The 14,557-nt window shown below is 48.8% G+C and overlaps 2 protein-coding genes across 5 annotated transcripts in view; one reads left to right on the top strand and one right to left on the bottom strand.

Moving 5' to 3' along the window:
• MLF2 (myeloid leukemia factor 2) overlaps positions 1–1,234 on the top strand; it is a 4,589-nt gene extending 3,355 nt beyond the window's left edge. Inside the window, exons 6-7 of one of the 2 annotated variants that reach the window (XR_001861276.1) lie at positions 1–110; positions 649–1,234. The exon at positions 1–110 is cut by the window's left edge and continues 68 nt beyond it. Coding sequence is in view for 1 of the 2 variants with exons in the window: in XM_008631926.2 (XP_008630148.2) it covers positions 1–48 (48 nt within the window). In the remaining variant the exon portion in view is untranslated. Of the gene's footprint in view, positions 115–648 lie in introns of those variants that run through there. The other variant, XM_008631926.2, reaches the window with a different exon arrangement.
• A 10,284-nt stretch (positions 1,235–11,518) lies between these two features.
• On the bottom strand, positions 11,519–14,551 carry COPS7A (COP9 signalosome subunit 7A). 3 transcript variants are annotated; one of them, XM_017732009.1, is made up of 7 exons: positions 14,462–14,551; positions 13,849–13,937; positions 13,572–13,774; positions 12,984–13,089; positions 12,481–12,632; positions 12,275–12,340; positions 11,521–12,133 (listed from the first exon to the last, which is right to left on the bottom strand). In XM_017732009.1, the coding sequence occupies exons 1-6, from the start codon at positions 14,547–14,549 to the stop codon at positions 12,301–12,303; spliced, it is 678 nt and encodes a 225-aa protein (XP_017587498.1). In that variant the 5' UTR covers positions 14,550–14,551; the 3' UTR covers positions 11,521–12,133; positions 12,275–12,300. The 3 variants fall into 3 exon arrangements, with proteins under 3 accessions (XP_008630147.1, XP_017587498.1, XP_017587499.1); XM_017732010.1 differs by having other exon boundaries at positions 11,521–11,995; XM_008631925.2 differs by having other exon boundaries at positions 11,519–12,340.
• Between the last annotated feature and the right edge of the window lie 6 nt (positions 14,552–14,557).

Genomic DNA, 14,557 nt, shown 5'->3' with positions numbered 1-14,557 from the left:
GTCCCTGAGGATTCTCCCTCCAGACAGTCCCGCCGGTATGACTGGTGAACTCGGAGCAGACCTTGTGGGGGGTGCAGCGTGGCCACCCCCAAATCTACCTACACGCTCTTGTAAGTCTTAGCAAGTTCCTTCCTTGTCTTCCACTGCATGGTTGCCTCTTAGCCATAGGGTTATTTTTTTTCTTTGCACTAATCTTATATTATTTTGAAGTTTCGGTTGCAAATGGGTTTTCCCGCTCTGAGAGAGCAGGGAAAGGTGTGAACTTTGAGAAGATGCTGTGCTGAACAGGAAGATGGAAGCTGTTTAAGTTAGCTTTGTCATGAACAAAAGACCTGTGGTGTCAGCCTTAACTGTTGGCTGAAATAGTATGACATGTAGGATTGCAATCTGTGGAGTGTTTATATTGTCACTATAGAACTCGGGGACTGTTTGCTGTCCATCCAGTTTGAAATGTAGGTAAGTGCTGGTGTCTGCTCTCCTGCGCTTTGAATAGGGCTCACTAGGATGTGATCTAGTGCTTGAAAAGGAACATTTTCCCCTTTTTTTTGATGTCTAGACATAAGGTTTAAACATGTCTTTGTCTGTCTTCTGTCCTGCTTTCTAGGTACCACTTACTCGTTTTATGTCTTCTGTTTCCTTTCCTCCCAGGTACAGACAGTGAAACTCTGCCCCTTCAAAGCACCACTTGGACCCTCCTTGAATTTAGTATTAACCTCCCTCCCACTTAAGAATTGAAACAAAGCAACTAATCTTCTGCATTGCTCTTTTTCACCCCATTTGAGTGCTGCAGTGGGGCATGGGGAATCTCACTGATGTGCAAGGAACACATGAATTGCCCATTCCCTCTCTGCTGTCCCTTGGCTCTGTTCTTTCTGCCAGTAGTGGTGGGCATGAGGAGCTGCCACCTTGCCTCTTCCATCCTTTCCACTCTTTCTGTGCTGGGTTGGGCTGGTTCTGAAGTTTGTGTTTAGTCCCCTGTGAAAGGAATATGAGGGAATTCTGCTAGAACCCCCTGTCAGTCCCCTCATGGGGACAGAGGCTCCGATTCCCCTGCTGCTCCTTGGTACATCTGTGGAGAAGCAGAAGGATGTGTGCGTTGGAGAAGGGAGGAGCAGAACAAAAGCTGGATCAGCCTGTGGGGCCCCCGACCCCTCTTCAATCAGCTCCCCCACTTTTTTAATTTGTGAAACTTGTAACTAGATGTTTACTGAATAAAGAAACAAACTGTAAAGAATTGGTGGATCAGTCTTTGCCTTCAGCTGACGTAATTGTGCCTGCTGTGGAATTAAGTAACCTCTTTCACATCCGTGGGAAATTGCTGAGGAAAAACTTGGTGTTAAATTCTAAGGTTTTGTTTTCTTATAGAAAATAGCCTAATAGCCTTCCCATGCAGTCACAGAGTGAGATGATGCTCAACATAGAAATCATGAAAGAAGATCCAAGAACTCACCCTTTGCAAAAAATGCCCTCTAATTGCTGTAGTTTTGCTGTGCACTCAAGGGAAATTTGTCAGTCTTTCTTGCTGCCTGGTGAGCTGTGTAGCCCTGAATTGGGCCTCTGGGGTTCCTGCACAGACAGGGAATACTTCCATTATTTTCTTATTATATCACTGCGACTGAGGGTGACGTTATGAATGACCTTTTCTTAACTTGAGAGGCATTAGGAATACAGGACCAGGGAAGATCTCCTGGGTTCTTGGCCATTTTCCTGCTCTGGTACACACCCTTAACACAAACCTTTTCATCACTTTATTTGGAACAGAAGGCAGGAAATCAATTCATGACTTACACTTGGAAGTGGTGCGCTGGGATCTTGCTGTGTATCCCTCTGTTGTACATGTGGGCACTGACAGAGAGAGACACCTTGCTGGGGACTGACTGTCCTGCCCTGAAAAAAGTTTGCAGCATCCACCCTCTGGAAGCTCAGGGCAGAGTTTGTGCGTGTTCCACCCTTCAAGGAAGTGCAGAACAGAGCTTTGGCTGGTGGCAAGCTCTGTCCCCACTTCCCCGTGCTGTTTCGTCCCATGGCAAACCCCAGTAGGAGTCATAGAATAGTTTGGTTTGGAAGAGACTTCAAAGACTGCTGTCCCTGGCAGTGGAGTGACTTTCTGGAGGTGTCATACTCAAGACAGGCCCTGAAGAGAGCAAAGCCGAAGGAGGAGCAGGGCTTGGGAGAGGTTTCGTGGAAGTCATCTTAGGATTGCCAGACTGAGAGAGAAAGGACTGCAATAACAGCAGCCCTCATCTCTGGCACCCTCAAGCCAGTGCACGATGTGGCACCTGGTGTTTTGATCCAGCAAAGAACCAGCTGAGCTCGGAGGGGTGCCCACAGCATGGAGACAGTGGCAGTAACCAGCTGCTGGGTCCTGGGCCGTTGTTGAGGCGATGTCTGAGACGGAGAACAAGAAGGTGGCCATGGGGGTGGTGGGGATTAACATTGACCTTTGATTGTGAGGATCCATTCCTCTTTGGGCATGGATTTCCTAATCTTGATCTAATCCCAAATCCTTTTATCTGGATTCAGCCTCTGCTCCCTGTTGGGTGCTGTCCTGCTTACGGATTTAGGTAGGACCCTTGCGTGCTCTTCCACTCTGCAGTGGGAGGGTGATTTACCTGGCTGCCTGAGCCTTGCTAGCTGCTGCACATCATTCCCAAGGTCTTGGCCTTCTCCAGGGGCAGCAAGGCACTGGTGGTCTAGGAATATGGAAAAGAAGTTCAGTGAGAGGAGAACTTTGTGTTAAGACAGGAGGCCAGGAGAGAGTTTTAGACATCCCAAACCAGGAAACAGGAGAAGTATATTGAGATGGCGACCCCTTTGCTTGTCCCAAGGCTGACAGGATACATTAACTTCTGACTTCAGAAAGGGGGAGGGGTTTTTCCAAGGAAGGGGACACACCTACCCGGGGTTAATTTTTTCCTATTAGTTACAGTTTCAAGTGAAATGCTTTCCCCGTAAAAGCAGTCCACCTCCTGTATCCAGGCACAGGAAAGGCTGGGATGAGACTCTTCCATTTCTGAAATGTCCATGAGAGCTGTGCCAGCAAGATGGAGAAAGAGAAGGTTGGATGTTCCCAATATGAAAATCAAACTGCTTATTTCAGATGTGCAGGGCATGGTTCCAAGTCATCCTTATCCATCCAAGGGAGACAAAATCCCTTCTTGCTCCTTCTCCCACAGCTGTCACCTTCAAATTGGACTAATTGAAGCACCAAATCAGTTCAGTTCAGAGGTACTACTGGATCTTCCTAAGGAGCAAGTAGGGCACCTGAAATGAGACAGAGGGGCCTGATGCTTTCAAGAGACAGACGTAAGGGGAGATGGGTAGAATGAGGTGGAGAGAGGCTAGAAACACTGGTAGGAAGATGGATAGCATAACCTTGGATGAGAATGCACCAGAATAAATCAGAAACTTAGGTGGTTTTGTTTGTTGTATATTCAGTTTTCCATAATTGAAAATGTATCATGAAAATAAAACCCATTAGGGCTAGTGGGAACTTTGCCCTTAAATGTTTTTGTGGGTAGCCCTGAAGGTCTGTGCATCTTTCACTGTACTTTTTGAAGCATTGTAAAATACTGAGGGAATTGTAGAATACTGGGGAGAAAGAAATTTGTGAAAGTTAGCGTGCCAATACTTTCAAATAAAAAATTAGATGATATCCACACCTGTAAACCAGGTAAGCTGACATTAAATCAAGATAAGAGATGAAAAATGCATTAAATTTAAAAATAAATATTTGTGTGTCAGTGCTTATAATATGTGACCTCACTTCTCAAAATTGTTCCTGTCCAGCAACTGTGACAATTTCTGATTAAATTATGGGTTGGGTTAATGAAGGCACTACAGCAACCCAGAGTCAGAGGTTATACCAGCATGAGGCATTTTATCTGGCCATCCAAGACTATGTTCTGATGTAAAATAAGTTAGTAATTATTAAATCAACAGAAGGGCCAATATTATAAATTTTTGTTCACTGATAGATTTCAAGTAATGAGGGGGAAAAGAGACTGTAGAATATGAAATTATTTCCAGTAGGATGTTGTTCCGAAACTAATGCTCATTAGAAACTTGATTAATGATCTGAAAGAAGGTATTAAGCCAGTGCTGATGAAGCTTTTAGAGGATACAAAGAACAATGAAAGTAATAAATGTTGGAAAAAGATGAGATATACTGAACAGTCAATAACTATTGGTGTGTGTTTATTTATAAACAGTAGGTATTTTTGGCTGCACTGAATGCAGAAAAGACATTCATCCAGGGACATAAACATAGTCTGTGCTCTTTCAAGATGGAGGACTCCAAAAGGAATTGGGACTGGAAGACAATCAAGGAAATGAATGGTACTTGCATAATTCTTCATCTGTGCAGAGGGGTTACACTGGGATGCATTAGCCTGTCTTCTCCAAGAACAGAGGTAAAACTTCTCCCCTCTGAAGGATCACAGAATGGTTTGGGTTGAAAGAGACCTTACAGATCATCCAGTTCCAACCCCCCCGCCGTGGGCAGGGACACCTTCCACTCAACCAGGTCACTCAGAGCCCCATCCAACCTGGCCTTGAACACTACCAGGGATGGGGCATCCACAACTTCTCTGGGCAATCTGTGCCAGTGCCTTACCAACGTCACAGTAAAGAATTTCATCCTAATATCCAGCAGAAACCTGCTGTCTTTCAGTTTGAAGCCATCTGCCTTCTCCTGTCACTACATGCTCTTGTAAATAGTCTTTCTCCATCTTTCTTGTAGGCTCTCTTTGGGTACTGGAAGGCTTCATTTAGGTCACCCCAAAGCCTTCTCTTCTCCAGGCTGAACAATCCCCGTTCTCTTCAATTCTCTCAGCCTTTCCTTGTAGGAGGGGTGCTCCATCCCTCTGAATAATTTGGTATTTCACAGTAGTGAGCCAGTTGTGGGAAATGTGGGTATCAGACACTAAAAAGGACACCAAAGAAGACTCAAGAAGAGGGAAACAAGGATGGCTTGAAGCCTGGAAACACTGCCTAGCACTACAGGATAACAAGAACTCAAGACTTCCGCATCTGAGCTCACTCCACTGGAGCACTGGCTACCATTACCTAAATGGGAACAAGGCTTCTGACAGTAGAGGGCTCTTCAACCCAGCAGAAAACCTGCAGCGACCTCACGGTGGAGCTGGGAATGAATGCAGACCTTGTGTGAGAGCAGTAGAGCACACCTCTGTTTCCCAGCTCTCCCTACCCCAAACCCCATGGGGTGTCCCAAAAAGAATTTGCGGAGTGGGCACGGGAATGGGGTGAGGGAGTTCTTGGATACTTGAGAAGCCAAGCGATGTGATTATACCATTCTCTCTGGGCTTCAAAAATCTATCGGCAGGAGAGGGAAACAGACTGGCACAGGCCTAGACTGAAGGGAAAGGTGGGAAGGGAAAGAAGAGACCTTGTGACTTGACAAGGGCTTCAAAGCAGGTGGGACCACAAAGAACTGCAGGAAACAGAGCTCTCTCTGGGCACAATGGCTTGTTTGGGAAGCAAACGTGCACTGCCATGGGGTTGGAGTGTAAAATCCTACAGGCATTGGCTCCAGTGCTGGAGAACAAAAGGATTTTAAATGGACCTCAATACAGGGTATAAGTTAAAGTTGACTTGTTTGATTTGCAATATTTTTTTACTTTTCATAACATTCTAAAAAATGGTCTTGATTTTATTTTTCAGCTCTGTCTTAAATGTAACTGGGTTTTTTTCCTCCTGGGAATTTTCCTTTTTAAAGACAACACTTCAAAAACTGTTCTCATGGGGAAACTTCACTTCAGTTATTATTATTTCCACTATCTCCTCGCATCTGGATGGCTTTTTAAATCCTGAGGGCACTTAATGCAAACTTAGCGTGGAGGGAAAAAAGTAATAAAAGGAAGGGGAGTAGAACAGACGCTACCTATCTTCAACTGCTGGTGATGTAATGTCCAGAGGTAAGCTGGAATATTACATCCTAGCCTCACAATATCCATCCCTTACTAGCGAGAGAAAAGGAGAACAAAGATTGCAAAAGATAAATGTATGAGTAAATAAATAAAACCCATCAACATTGCCAAATTGGATGCAGGTATCACCCAGGAGGATGTAGGTGGCCCCAAAGGTGTCAGTAAGAGCAAAAGGGCTAAAGTTTGTAGCACAAAGTGAAAGGGAAAAGGTGCATAGGACCTAAAAATCAAGATTTTAGCTATAAACTGAAGCTTCTTTGATTATAACCGTCAGAAAAGAAGAAATACTCTTGATGACCAGAGGAGAAGACATGCAAGCCGGGAGGCATTTCCGGTAGCTATAGGTGTGTGCTACTGTGCCTGTGCGAGATGCTGCTCAGACTTCACCTGTGGAAGAAAACTGTGCTCATTTCTAGCCAAGAAAGCTTAATTTGAAGTGCAGGTAAGAGAGCATTTTGCACTCTATTTGAAGAGCAAGTAAGAGAGTATGGAGAGCTCACGGTGCACGAGGGGGCTGATTTGGTTAGTTAAGCAAAGTGAAGTCTGTACTCAAGGGAAATAAACACCAGGGAGGAAGTACAGCTTCAGCTGGAGCCACACTGGCACAGGCACAAGAGAATGTAAACTAGCTGTGAATTCATTTAAGCTGGAAATGAAAAAACTTTAACCACACAGCAGTTGGGTTCTGGGGCAGCCTGCCAAGGGGACTAGTGGGGACAATGAAATTAACCAGTTTGGGGTTGGCACTTGAGAAGGTTTTGCAAGGGGTTACGAGACCACAGTGGTAAGAGATCACACTTGATCAACAGGAGCCTCCTTGCTTTTGCTCCCACCAAAGAGATCATCCATCTGCCCACACCTGAAAACAGTGCTAAATGCTTCAGAGGCAGATGCAGGCAAAGCCTCCCCAGAAACATTTTCTCCTGATCTGAAGGGGCTGGGGCTTTACTTGTTCTCAGAACAGGACGATGCAGGGTTGCTTTTCACACGTGCACAAGTGCTACAGGAATTCTGAACATTCCTGTTACCGTAAAAGGGTCACGGCTCTCGAATCCAGCTGACATTTTGCTGCCTATTGAATTCATCACAACAGGAATATAATTGCACACTGCACAAAGAATTTTTGCAAATGAACTCCTTTCCTTGGCAGTGGAAGAGCCTGCCACCAGCAGAGGATGCAGACAATAGTCCAGCCTAGTTCCACACTGGACCAAGAGGGATGCTCCTGGAAAACTGCAGAAGATGAGAGAAAAACACCCAAAAGATGGGGCACATGTGGAACCAGTAGAAAAAACCAGGTGGTTTTTATATGAGTATTTCAGCTAAGCAGTGACTAGTAATAGGAAAAGGGATGAGGGTAGAAGAGCCCTGCAAATGGGAACACAGACAGACTCCCATGGAGAGGATGGCAAAAAGGGAAAGGGGTCACAGAAGCAAAATGAGCAGCTATTCCAGGGCATAAAAAGGAGACAAGAAGGATGTCAATGATCTGAGAGATGCATTTGCAGCAGCTGACATGAACTGTGAGATTCTTCTGACTACTCTACCTTGCTCTGTATCAGAATCCTGCAGAGCCGGGGCCTCATTCCAGGAAGGATGGTCCAGCCGTGGCAGGCAGCAGGCACAGCCCTCAGTGGCTGCTGTTGTCAGGGGGTCTTTGTGCAGAGGTACAGCCCCACAGGCAGCAGATGGGGACACACATCACTCGTGTCAGCTCTCCCAGCACACCAGACTGCGGGCACCCACCCGGCACAAAGGGCCTTCAGGGGAGCACTGAGCCACTGCGCTGCTGGAGCAGAGGCAAGGCATCCCTGCACGGAGCTCTGGGGGACCACACAGCTGCATGATCACCCTGCAATCTGGCTGGCATCACCATGGCCTCTGCAGCATTCCCGTGGAATGCTGCAGCACCACTCATGTGGCACTGGGAGCTCACAGGAGGATGGAGGTGAGGGGCACATGTCCTGCTGCTGGGCAGGGCTGCCACCCTCCCTGCTGCCCCCAGACAGGCCTGAGGAAACCTGCTGTCGAGAGATGTGCCCCCCAGCCAGCACCAGTGGTGCAAAGGGGGCTTGGTAATGTGTAACAGCACTTGGATGCACACCAGCCCATCCATTCTTCAGGAGACAAACCACCCTGCCAAAGGTCTCCTCTGGAGACCACAGGCAAGGGCAGCCTCAGAAACCCCAGTAAACAAAATGTTGACTCCCTTTGAGCACACAAAGACTACCTCTGACTCCAGAGGTACCTCGGCACAGAGCAGTGGAGGATGGGGAGAACCTTAGAGAAGTCCTGCAGGGCGTCTGCCTGGCTGTGACACTTCTCCCCACTCACCAGGTACGAATGGGCACCATGGCAGGGGCCAAGCTGCTGGCAGCAGGTGCCCAACACCTCCACCACCTTCAAGAAGGGAGCAGCAAGCTCCCCAGAAGAAACTGTGCCCCAGGAATGCAATAATTACCATAATTAACCCAAATGCCTAATAAGAATTCCTGGTTACCTCTTGGCACAGGGCAGCTGGAGGTGGCGGGCAAAAGTTGGACATTGTGACAGAGCAATTCAGGTCCTGTCCTACCTCCTCCCTTCTCTGAACCCACACGTGAAAGCCCTGGGTACATACCCAAAGAGGGGCTTGCAATGAATCACTGCACAAAAGCTGTTAGACTTTCTGTGCTGGGGATGACAGATCTCCTCCTCCTCATGCTGGGATAGACATTTCTCTGTGCCCTCTCTTCCACAGTCCCCTAAACCTGATTCCTTTGCAGGGCTTAGCGTGTCCAGGTATTTCTGTTCTCTACTCAGGGTCTGTCTTCTCAGTCTTTTCTTTGGAAAAAAATGGGTTAAAACATAAAGATATTTAAAAATGAAAACTTACAATAATGCTCAGTACTTACCTCACTCTTGCCATCTTCAAAGTGATCTATAAATGTTAACTAATTAATTAATCTTCACATCTTCTCTGACTGAAATTCAGAGTCACGGCTGAAATGAGCAGAAAAATAAAAAGCGTGGTTTTCAGGTGAAGGGCAAAGGCAAACCTATGCTCCTGCCCTCTGTTTGCCATCCAGCAAGGCAATTTGCAGCAATACTTTCATCCTGCACTGCAACCCTCTCATTTATTTTTCAGTCCTACCAAAGGTCTGAAGTAATTTTATGTGCTACCTCCAGCTTTCCTTCTCTTAATGGAGGTCTTAAAAGGTGCTCCTTTTGAAAAGTAAACAAAATGGAAGACTTTCAGAGCTCTGTTTAATCCCAAACTCTCCTAAAATCAATAACACAGCCATCCTTGAGAGGGGGACACAGGCAAATGGGAAGGGGGAGCAAGGCCTGTGTATGGCTGTGCTTGGCAAATGCTGCTACCAGAGAGATGAGCTGACCCTGGGAGATGGGGTGAGCAAGATGCCACGTAACAAAGTTGCGGCAGAAGGACACAGCCGGGCTTGTGCCAACTGTGACTGAGCCGTGGGCATCTGAGTCTGGGGCTTCAGCACAGCCAGGGACTGGAGTGGCAAGCCCCCCCAGACCCACGCTGGTTCACGCTCTGGCTGCTGTCACCCGTGTGGGGGTTTTGTGCTTCCAAGGCCGATGGCTGTGCTTGGCACAGTGCTCAGGCACTGCTCTGCCTGGCCTTTGCTGCGCAGGGCGTCACACGAGCGCTATCACATGCGACCAGCCTGGAACTCTCAGTGCTGGCTTCCAGCTCCACTCCTGAGATCTGCGGTCTGGATTTAAACTGTGGATTCAGGGCATTTAAACAGACCCTTTGTGTCTAATAGCCACAGTTTTGTTAAAGATAGCAAAGCCCAACAGACCAGAGAGGAGCTGAGACACTCGGGGCAAAGAGCTGTTACAGCTGCTCTGGCTAAGCAGCAGCAGGTTCTTGTGGGACACAAATATCCTCCTCCTCCGTTATTGGTAACTTCAGCTCTCCCTGGAGGTGACACCGCTCCAGCCCAGCTCCCGCTGGACCTCAGCCAGTGGCTGTTAGGACACATGCTTTGTCCGGCTGCTCAGCTCCATCCCAAGCCTGTTCTCCTCACTCTTTCTCCTCACACCCCAATGGTTTTGCAAGCAGCAAATCTTTCCAAGGGTGTGAGGTGCCAGACATCTGGCAGGTGCTTGACAGGTATCACCTCCCCTGTTGGCACCTCGGTCCCAGACTAGCCCTTCCCAGGGAGGTGAAGATCTGATACACGTGGACGTTACTGCTTCTTGCAGACAATCGCAAACGCAGCGAGTGCAGGGCCTCTCCTCGCTGACAGAGACAGATGAAGGTGATGTGACACAGAGGGAGGAAGGCTCAAGGTGATTTAAATGAAAGCCGGGAGCCTTGTCACAATCCCTCCCTACAACTTATGGAGAACAGGATTCATCAGGTAGACTCCCTATGGCTGCAAATGCGTCAGGTCTCTCTATGTGGGTCGACACAATCCTGGCCCAGCTATCCCCTCACGTGCTCCTGCAGCCAGGTTTGTGTCTCCCATCTGGACAGCTTCATACCAAAACTCTCCTACTTGGCACTTCTGTGCCAGGCAATGACAGCCAAAGTGCTAGATGCCTCATGCCACAGAAGGAGGGAAAGGTGTGGGGCTGCCTGAGCTCTCGGGAGACCCCAGCCAGTGAGAGCCATCACCCCAGGACAGCTGGCATATCCCTGTCCCCGCAGAGCCAGCTGGTATGCCCAGCCCTGTGACCACACAGAGAGGGACAAAGCTGCTTGGAAGTTTTACGAGTTCATGGGTTCGGGTGACAGGGCTTTCCCACTGACAGTGCTGCATTACAGCAGTCTGGAATTAGCAAAGCAGGGAAATTGCATTCCACCTGCATTTTGTGGGGTTTGAGATCTGAGATGGCACCTTGCTACCACCAAAACAGGTGCAGTCTCACCCCCCTCCCCGCCCCCTTCACAAGATTTGCTCACACGTACATTGCCTCAGCTCCAACTCTCACCTGTCTGCACAGGGAGCTGACCCAGGAGAAAACCCACCCCAGCCAGTGAACCAAACAAGTCCCCATAGAGACAAAGCTCCCAGCTTTCCTTCACTGGATAATTTTTTCCGTGGTTTGCTCACACACAGAAAGTTCAGGGAATCAAATTTTAGTCTTGGCACAAGGTGCAGAACCAAGCGGGGGTGGGAGTCACAGTGTCAATTTACATTTACATCAGCTACAGGTCGGGGAGAGGCAGTATGACACTGACATCCGTCTGACTCGGCTCCAAGCCAGCCTCCAGGAGGCATCCTTTGAAGAATCCCAGTTAGTTTTTTTCCCTGGGCATCTCAAAGGAATAATTTTCACTGATTTGGATTTTTTTTTCCAACCAGACACCACCACTACCCAAGAACAGCTTGTGCAGCATCTATACTGTGAGAACTCCCACATGTGGGCATTGACTCCGTTACCTTCACCTGTCAGGCAAGGCCCCACATCCCTTTCCATTCTCTCCAGGATCACAGGACACACAGTATTGACACAAGTAAGGACTTTTTCCTCAGTCTCTGCACCTTCCTCTGAGACTACCTGAAAATCACCTTTTGAAGGGTCCAGAGGCAAATCAATCACAGAAAAAGCACTTTAAATAAGATTTATGATTAATCCTGCTTTATGGACTCTCATCCCAACAGATACCGTGGCACTACCCTTTGAAAAGGGAACTGAGTATTTTGAGGATATTCCACCCCAAAATGGGACAGAGGCTCTTAGTACCACAGCTTATTTTGGAACCTCCAGAATTGGTGTACGAGGCAAAGAGATGCCACCCACAGGAGCACAGCTTTGTATAGATATGTCCATAGATCTATATTTTTATTGTTTTATATATATTTATAATATATTTATATATTTTTTAAAAGAAAGCCTTCAAAAACTACCCTCCCACCTAGCAAAACAAAGATTAAACAATCAAAGACGGTGTCCTGGAGCAAAGTATCCCAGGGGTCTCATAGAGCCAAAACGACTGCTGAGCACCAGCACCCTCTTTCCAAGCTTCTGTGATGCCCTGGGGGTGCCAAGGTGACTGTCACACATTTATGGCTCCTGAAATTGACCTGTCAAAAGACAGGGAGAGAGAAAGAGAGAAACACGTGGCCGTGGCAGCAGGGGCTTGAGCGGTTGAGGAAACAGTGACGCGTACAACCTGAAGCTCAGAGTGTGAAATGCTGTGATGAAAAGGAGGGAGACACTGCCTGGAACGTAGGTAAAGAAGATAGGAAAGAGAACAAACATGCAGGAGAGTTAGTTGGCAAGATTGATCTCAGAGAAGAACTCAGAAGCATCACACTTGGGACCCCTGCTACCCCTCCATCCCCCAAATCTCTTCCTCTCACCCTCCCAGTTGTGAAGGGAGATCCAACTAGTTTGATTTAGACCAAATCTTCGCGCTGCCCCGGAGCCTGTGGGCACAGGGAAAAAAAATAAAAATAAAAATTCAGAGTGGACACTCAGGCTCCTATCTCACTTCCTTCCAAAGTGCACACAGAGAAGTGCACTGATGTCAACACACACACACTCTCTGTCTGCCCACACTGCTCACCCTTTGGCTTTGGAGGTTTTCTTGCTCGCCTGGCGCTGGTTGGTGCCAGGGGCCGGCTCCCTGAGCTCCGTGAGGTGCTGCTCTGGGTCTTGGGATGTGGCTGCTGCAGCGGCTGCTGTTGTCACTTTAATGGTCTTCTTCAGGTTTGCCACCTGCAAGAGCAGCAAAGCAAGAACTAACGCATTTCCCAAAGGGTCTTTTTTTTGTCTACAGGATTTTTTAGTTTCACTTTGGGTTTTTTTAAAAATTTGTTTCTAAAGGAAACCCTGGAGCTAAGAGCTGCAAGCTCACACCGAGCAAAAGAACCAACATCTGTCCAGGCCCCTGCAGTGCAGAGGAGTATTAAGCTGATTTAAGACTCTTCTTCAGGCACAAGTCCCTGGGGGGCCTGGCCGAGGGAAAAGGCAATGCCTCTCTTCAGCAAGACTGTAACAACCACAGGGTACTTGTTCTAGCTGTTTTAAGGCGAGGGGCACTGGCTGCTCCCTGCTGCACCCACTCACCTCGCTCTCTATCTGCTGCTTCAGGGCCAGCTGTTGCTCTTTGTGCTGGTTGGCCCGGCTGACCTGCTCTTCGATGCCCGACAGGACAACCTCGCAGCCCTGGCACCTGGAGAGGAGACCCAGAACTGAACAGGCCAGAGAAATGGCACAGCATAGAGAGAAACGTGAAAGACAGCAGATTTCAACTCCAGAGGCCAAAAACACTGGGAGGTGACAGCTGTGCCAGGCAGGGCAGACAGAGGGGCAGGAGTCTGACACAGTAATGCAAGGAATTATGTTATTAACTGGGAGCGGGACAGGTGACAAAGCCATGCTGGGTTAAGAACTCCAGATAAACACTGAGGAAGCCTCCTGCCAGCAGCCAGTGCTGCACAAAGGCTGCTGCGGCCCCGCCACCCCACCAGCCACAAACAGGGGAATCTGGGAAATTACTTTTGGAAAATTACTTTCTGTTGGCATATGGGAAAGGGGATCAAGTAGGTCACCTCCCAACACCACCCACCCTTAGTGACACACAGAGGATCCAGGGAAGCCCCGGCCACTCCTGCAACCTTTTTTGTGTGTTAGTAGTGGGGGCTTCCTCCTCACCACTCCTGCAATGTGCGGGTGATGGTGCTAAGCTCCTCCCTCCGGATGTCCCTCCCAATGCTGTAATCCACCTCCAGGCGCTGGTTCCGCTGATCCAAGCTCCCTCGCAGCACATCTGCATACACAGCCTCAATCACCAGGTCCTCCAGCTGCCGGACGTTCTTCAGCTGTAACTGCTCCAGCAGCACTGAGTAGGGGATGCACTGTGGAAACATGATGGTAACGAGCACGAGGTAATCCCAGTGGGAGGAGAACTCAGGAAAAACAGGGCCACTACCTTGATCTTGGCAGCCAGAGTGACAACTGACAGGTGCCTCAGTTTGTTCTTCTGGGCCTCTGTCAAGGGAGGGAGGTTTGCTGCTTCAGCTGTTGTCAGGGAAAAGAATGGGATATTACAATTTATGCCTCATTTCCCAGTTCTACACAGAAGCATCTGTACCACACCCGTCTCTTAAAACGCCTGCACACCAATCCCCCAAGTGGTGCTTCGTCTTGCCAAGCCATCCCCATCAATTCTCAGCTCAAAAGACCTTTTCTGAGCAGCCTTTCCTCCCACCACCCTCAACTCAGCCTCTCTAGCTGTCCCATGCCTTATTTATGGGGGTCTGCACATCCCAATGGACACCTAAGTCTTTCCCCTGGCCCTTCAAAAACGTCTCTGTCAGGATGCTCTTTGGCAGGCGGCAAATGGCACCGTTAATTACAGCCAGGTACCCCGCTAGTCTGGGGCCCAAACCACAACCAGACGTGTGTCAGGCCGAGGTCTCAGCCCTGGCTGCATGGGGGGCCGTCGGGGGAGGGAGGCCCTCTGCGCCCCGGGCGTTTCCCGCCCCGCGGGATCCCCACCGCCGGCCCGGGGGGCTGGGGCCCGGCCCCGCGCCCGGCCTCACCCAGGTAGTCCGCGTAGGTGCCGTAGGCGAAGATGGTGAGGAGGCGGAACACGGGGGAGAACTCGCTGTCGGCCAGCTGCGGGGACATAGGGTCAG

The sequence above is a fragment of the Corvus brachyrhynchos genome, unplaced genomic scaffold (assembly GCF_000691975.1).
Source record: "Corvus brachyrhynchos isolate BGI_N302 unplaced genomic scaffold, ASM69197v1 scaffold3, whole genome shotgun sequence".
NCBI classification, from domain to species: Eukaryota; Metazoa; Chordata; class Aves; order Passeriformes; family Corvidae; genus Corvus; species Corvus brachyrhynchos.
This window is presented reverse-complemented; position numbering and strand designations above follow the sequence as displayed.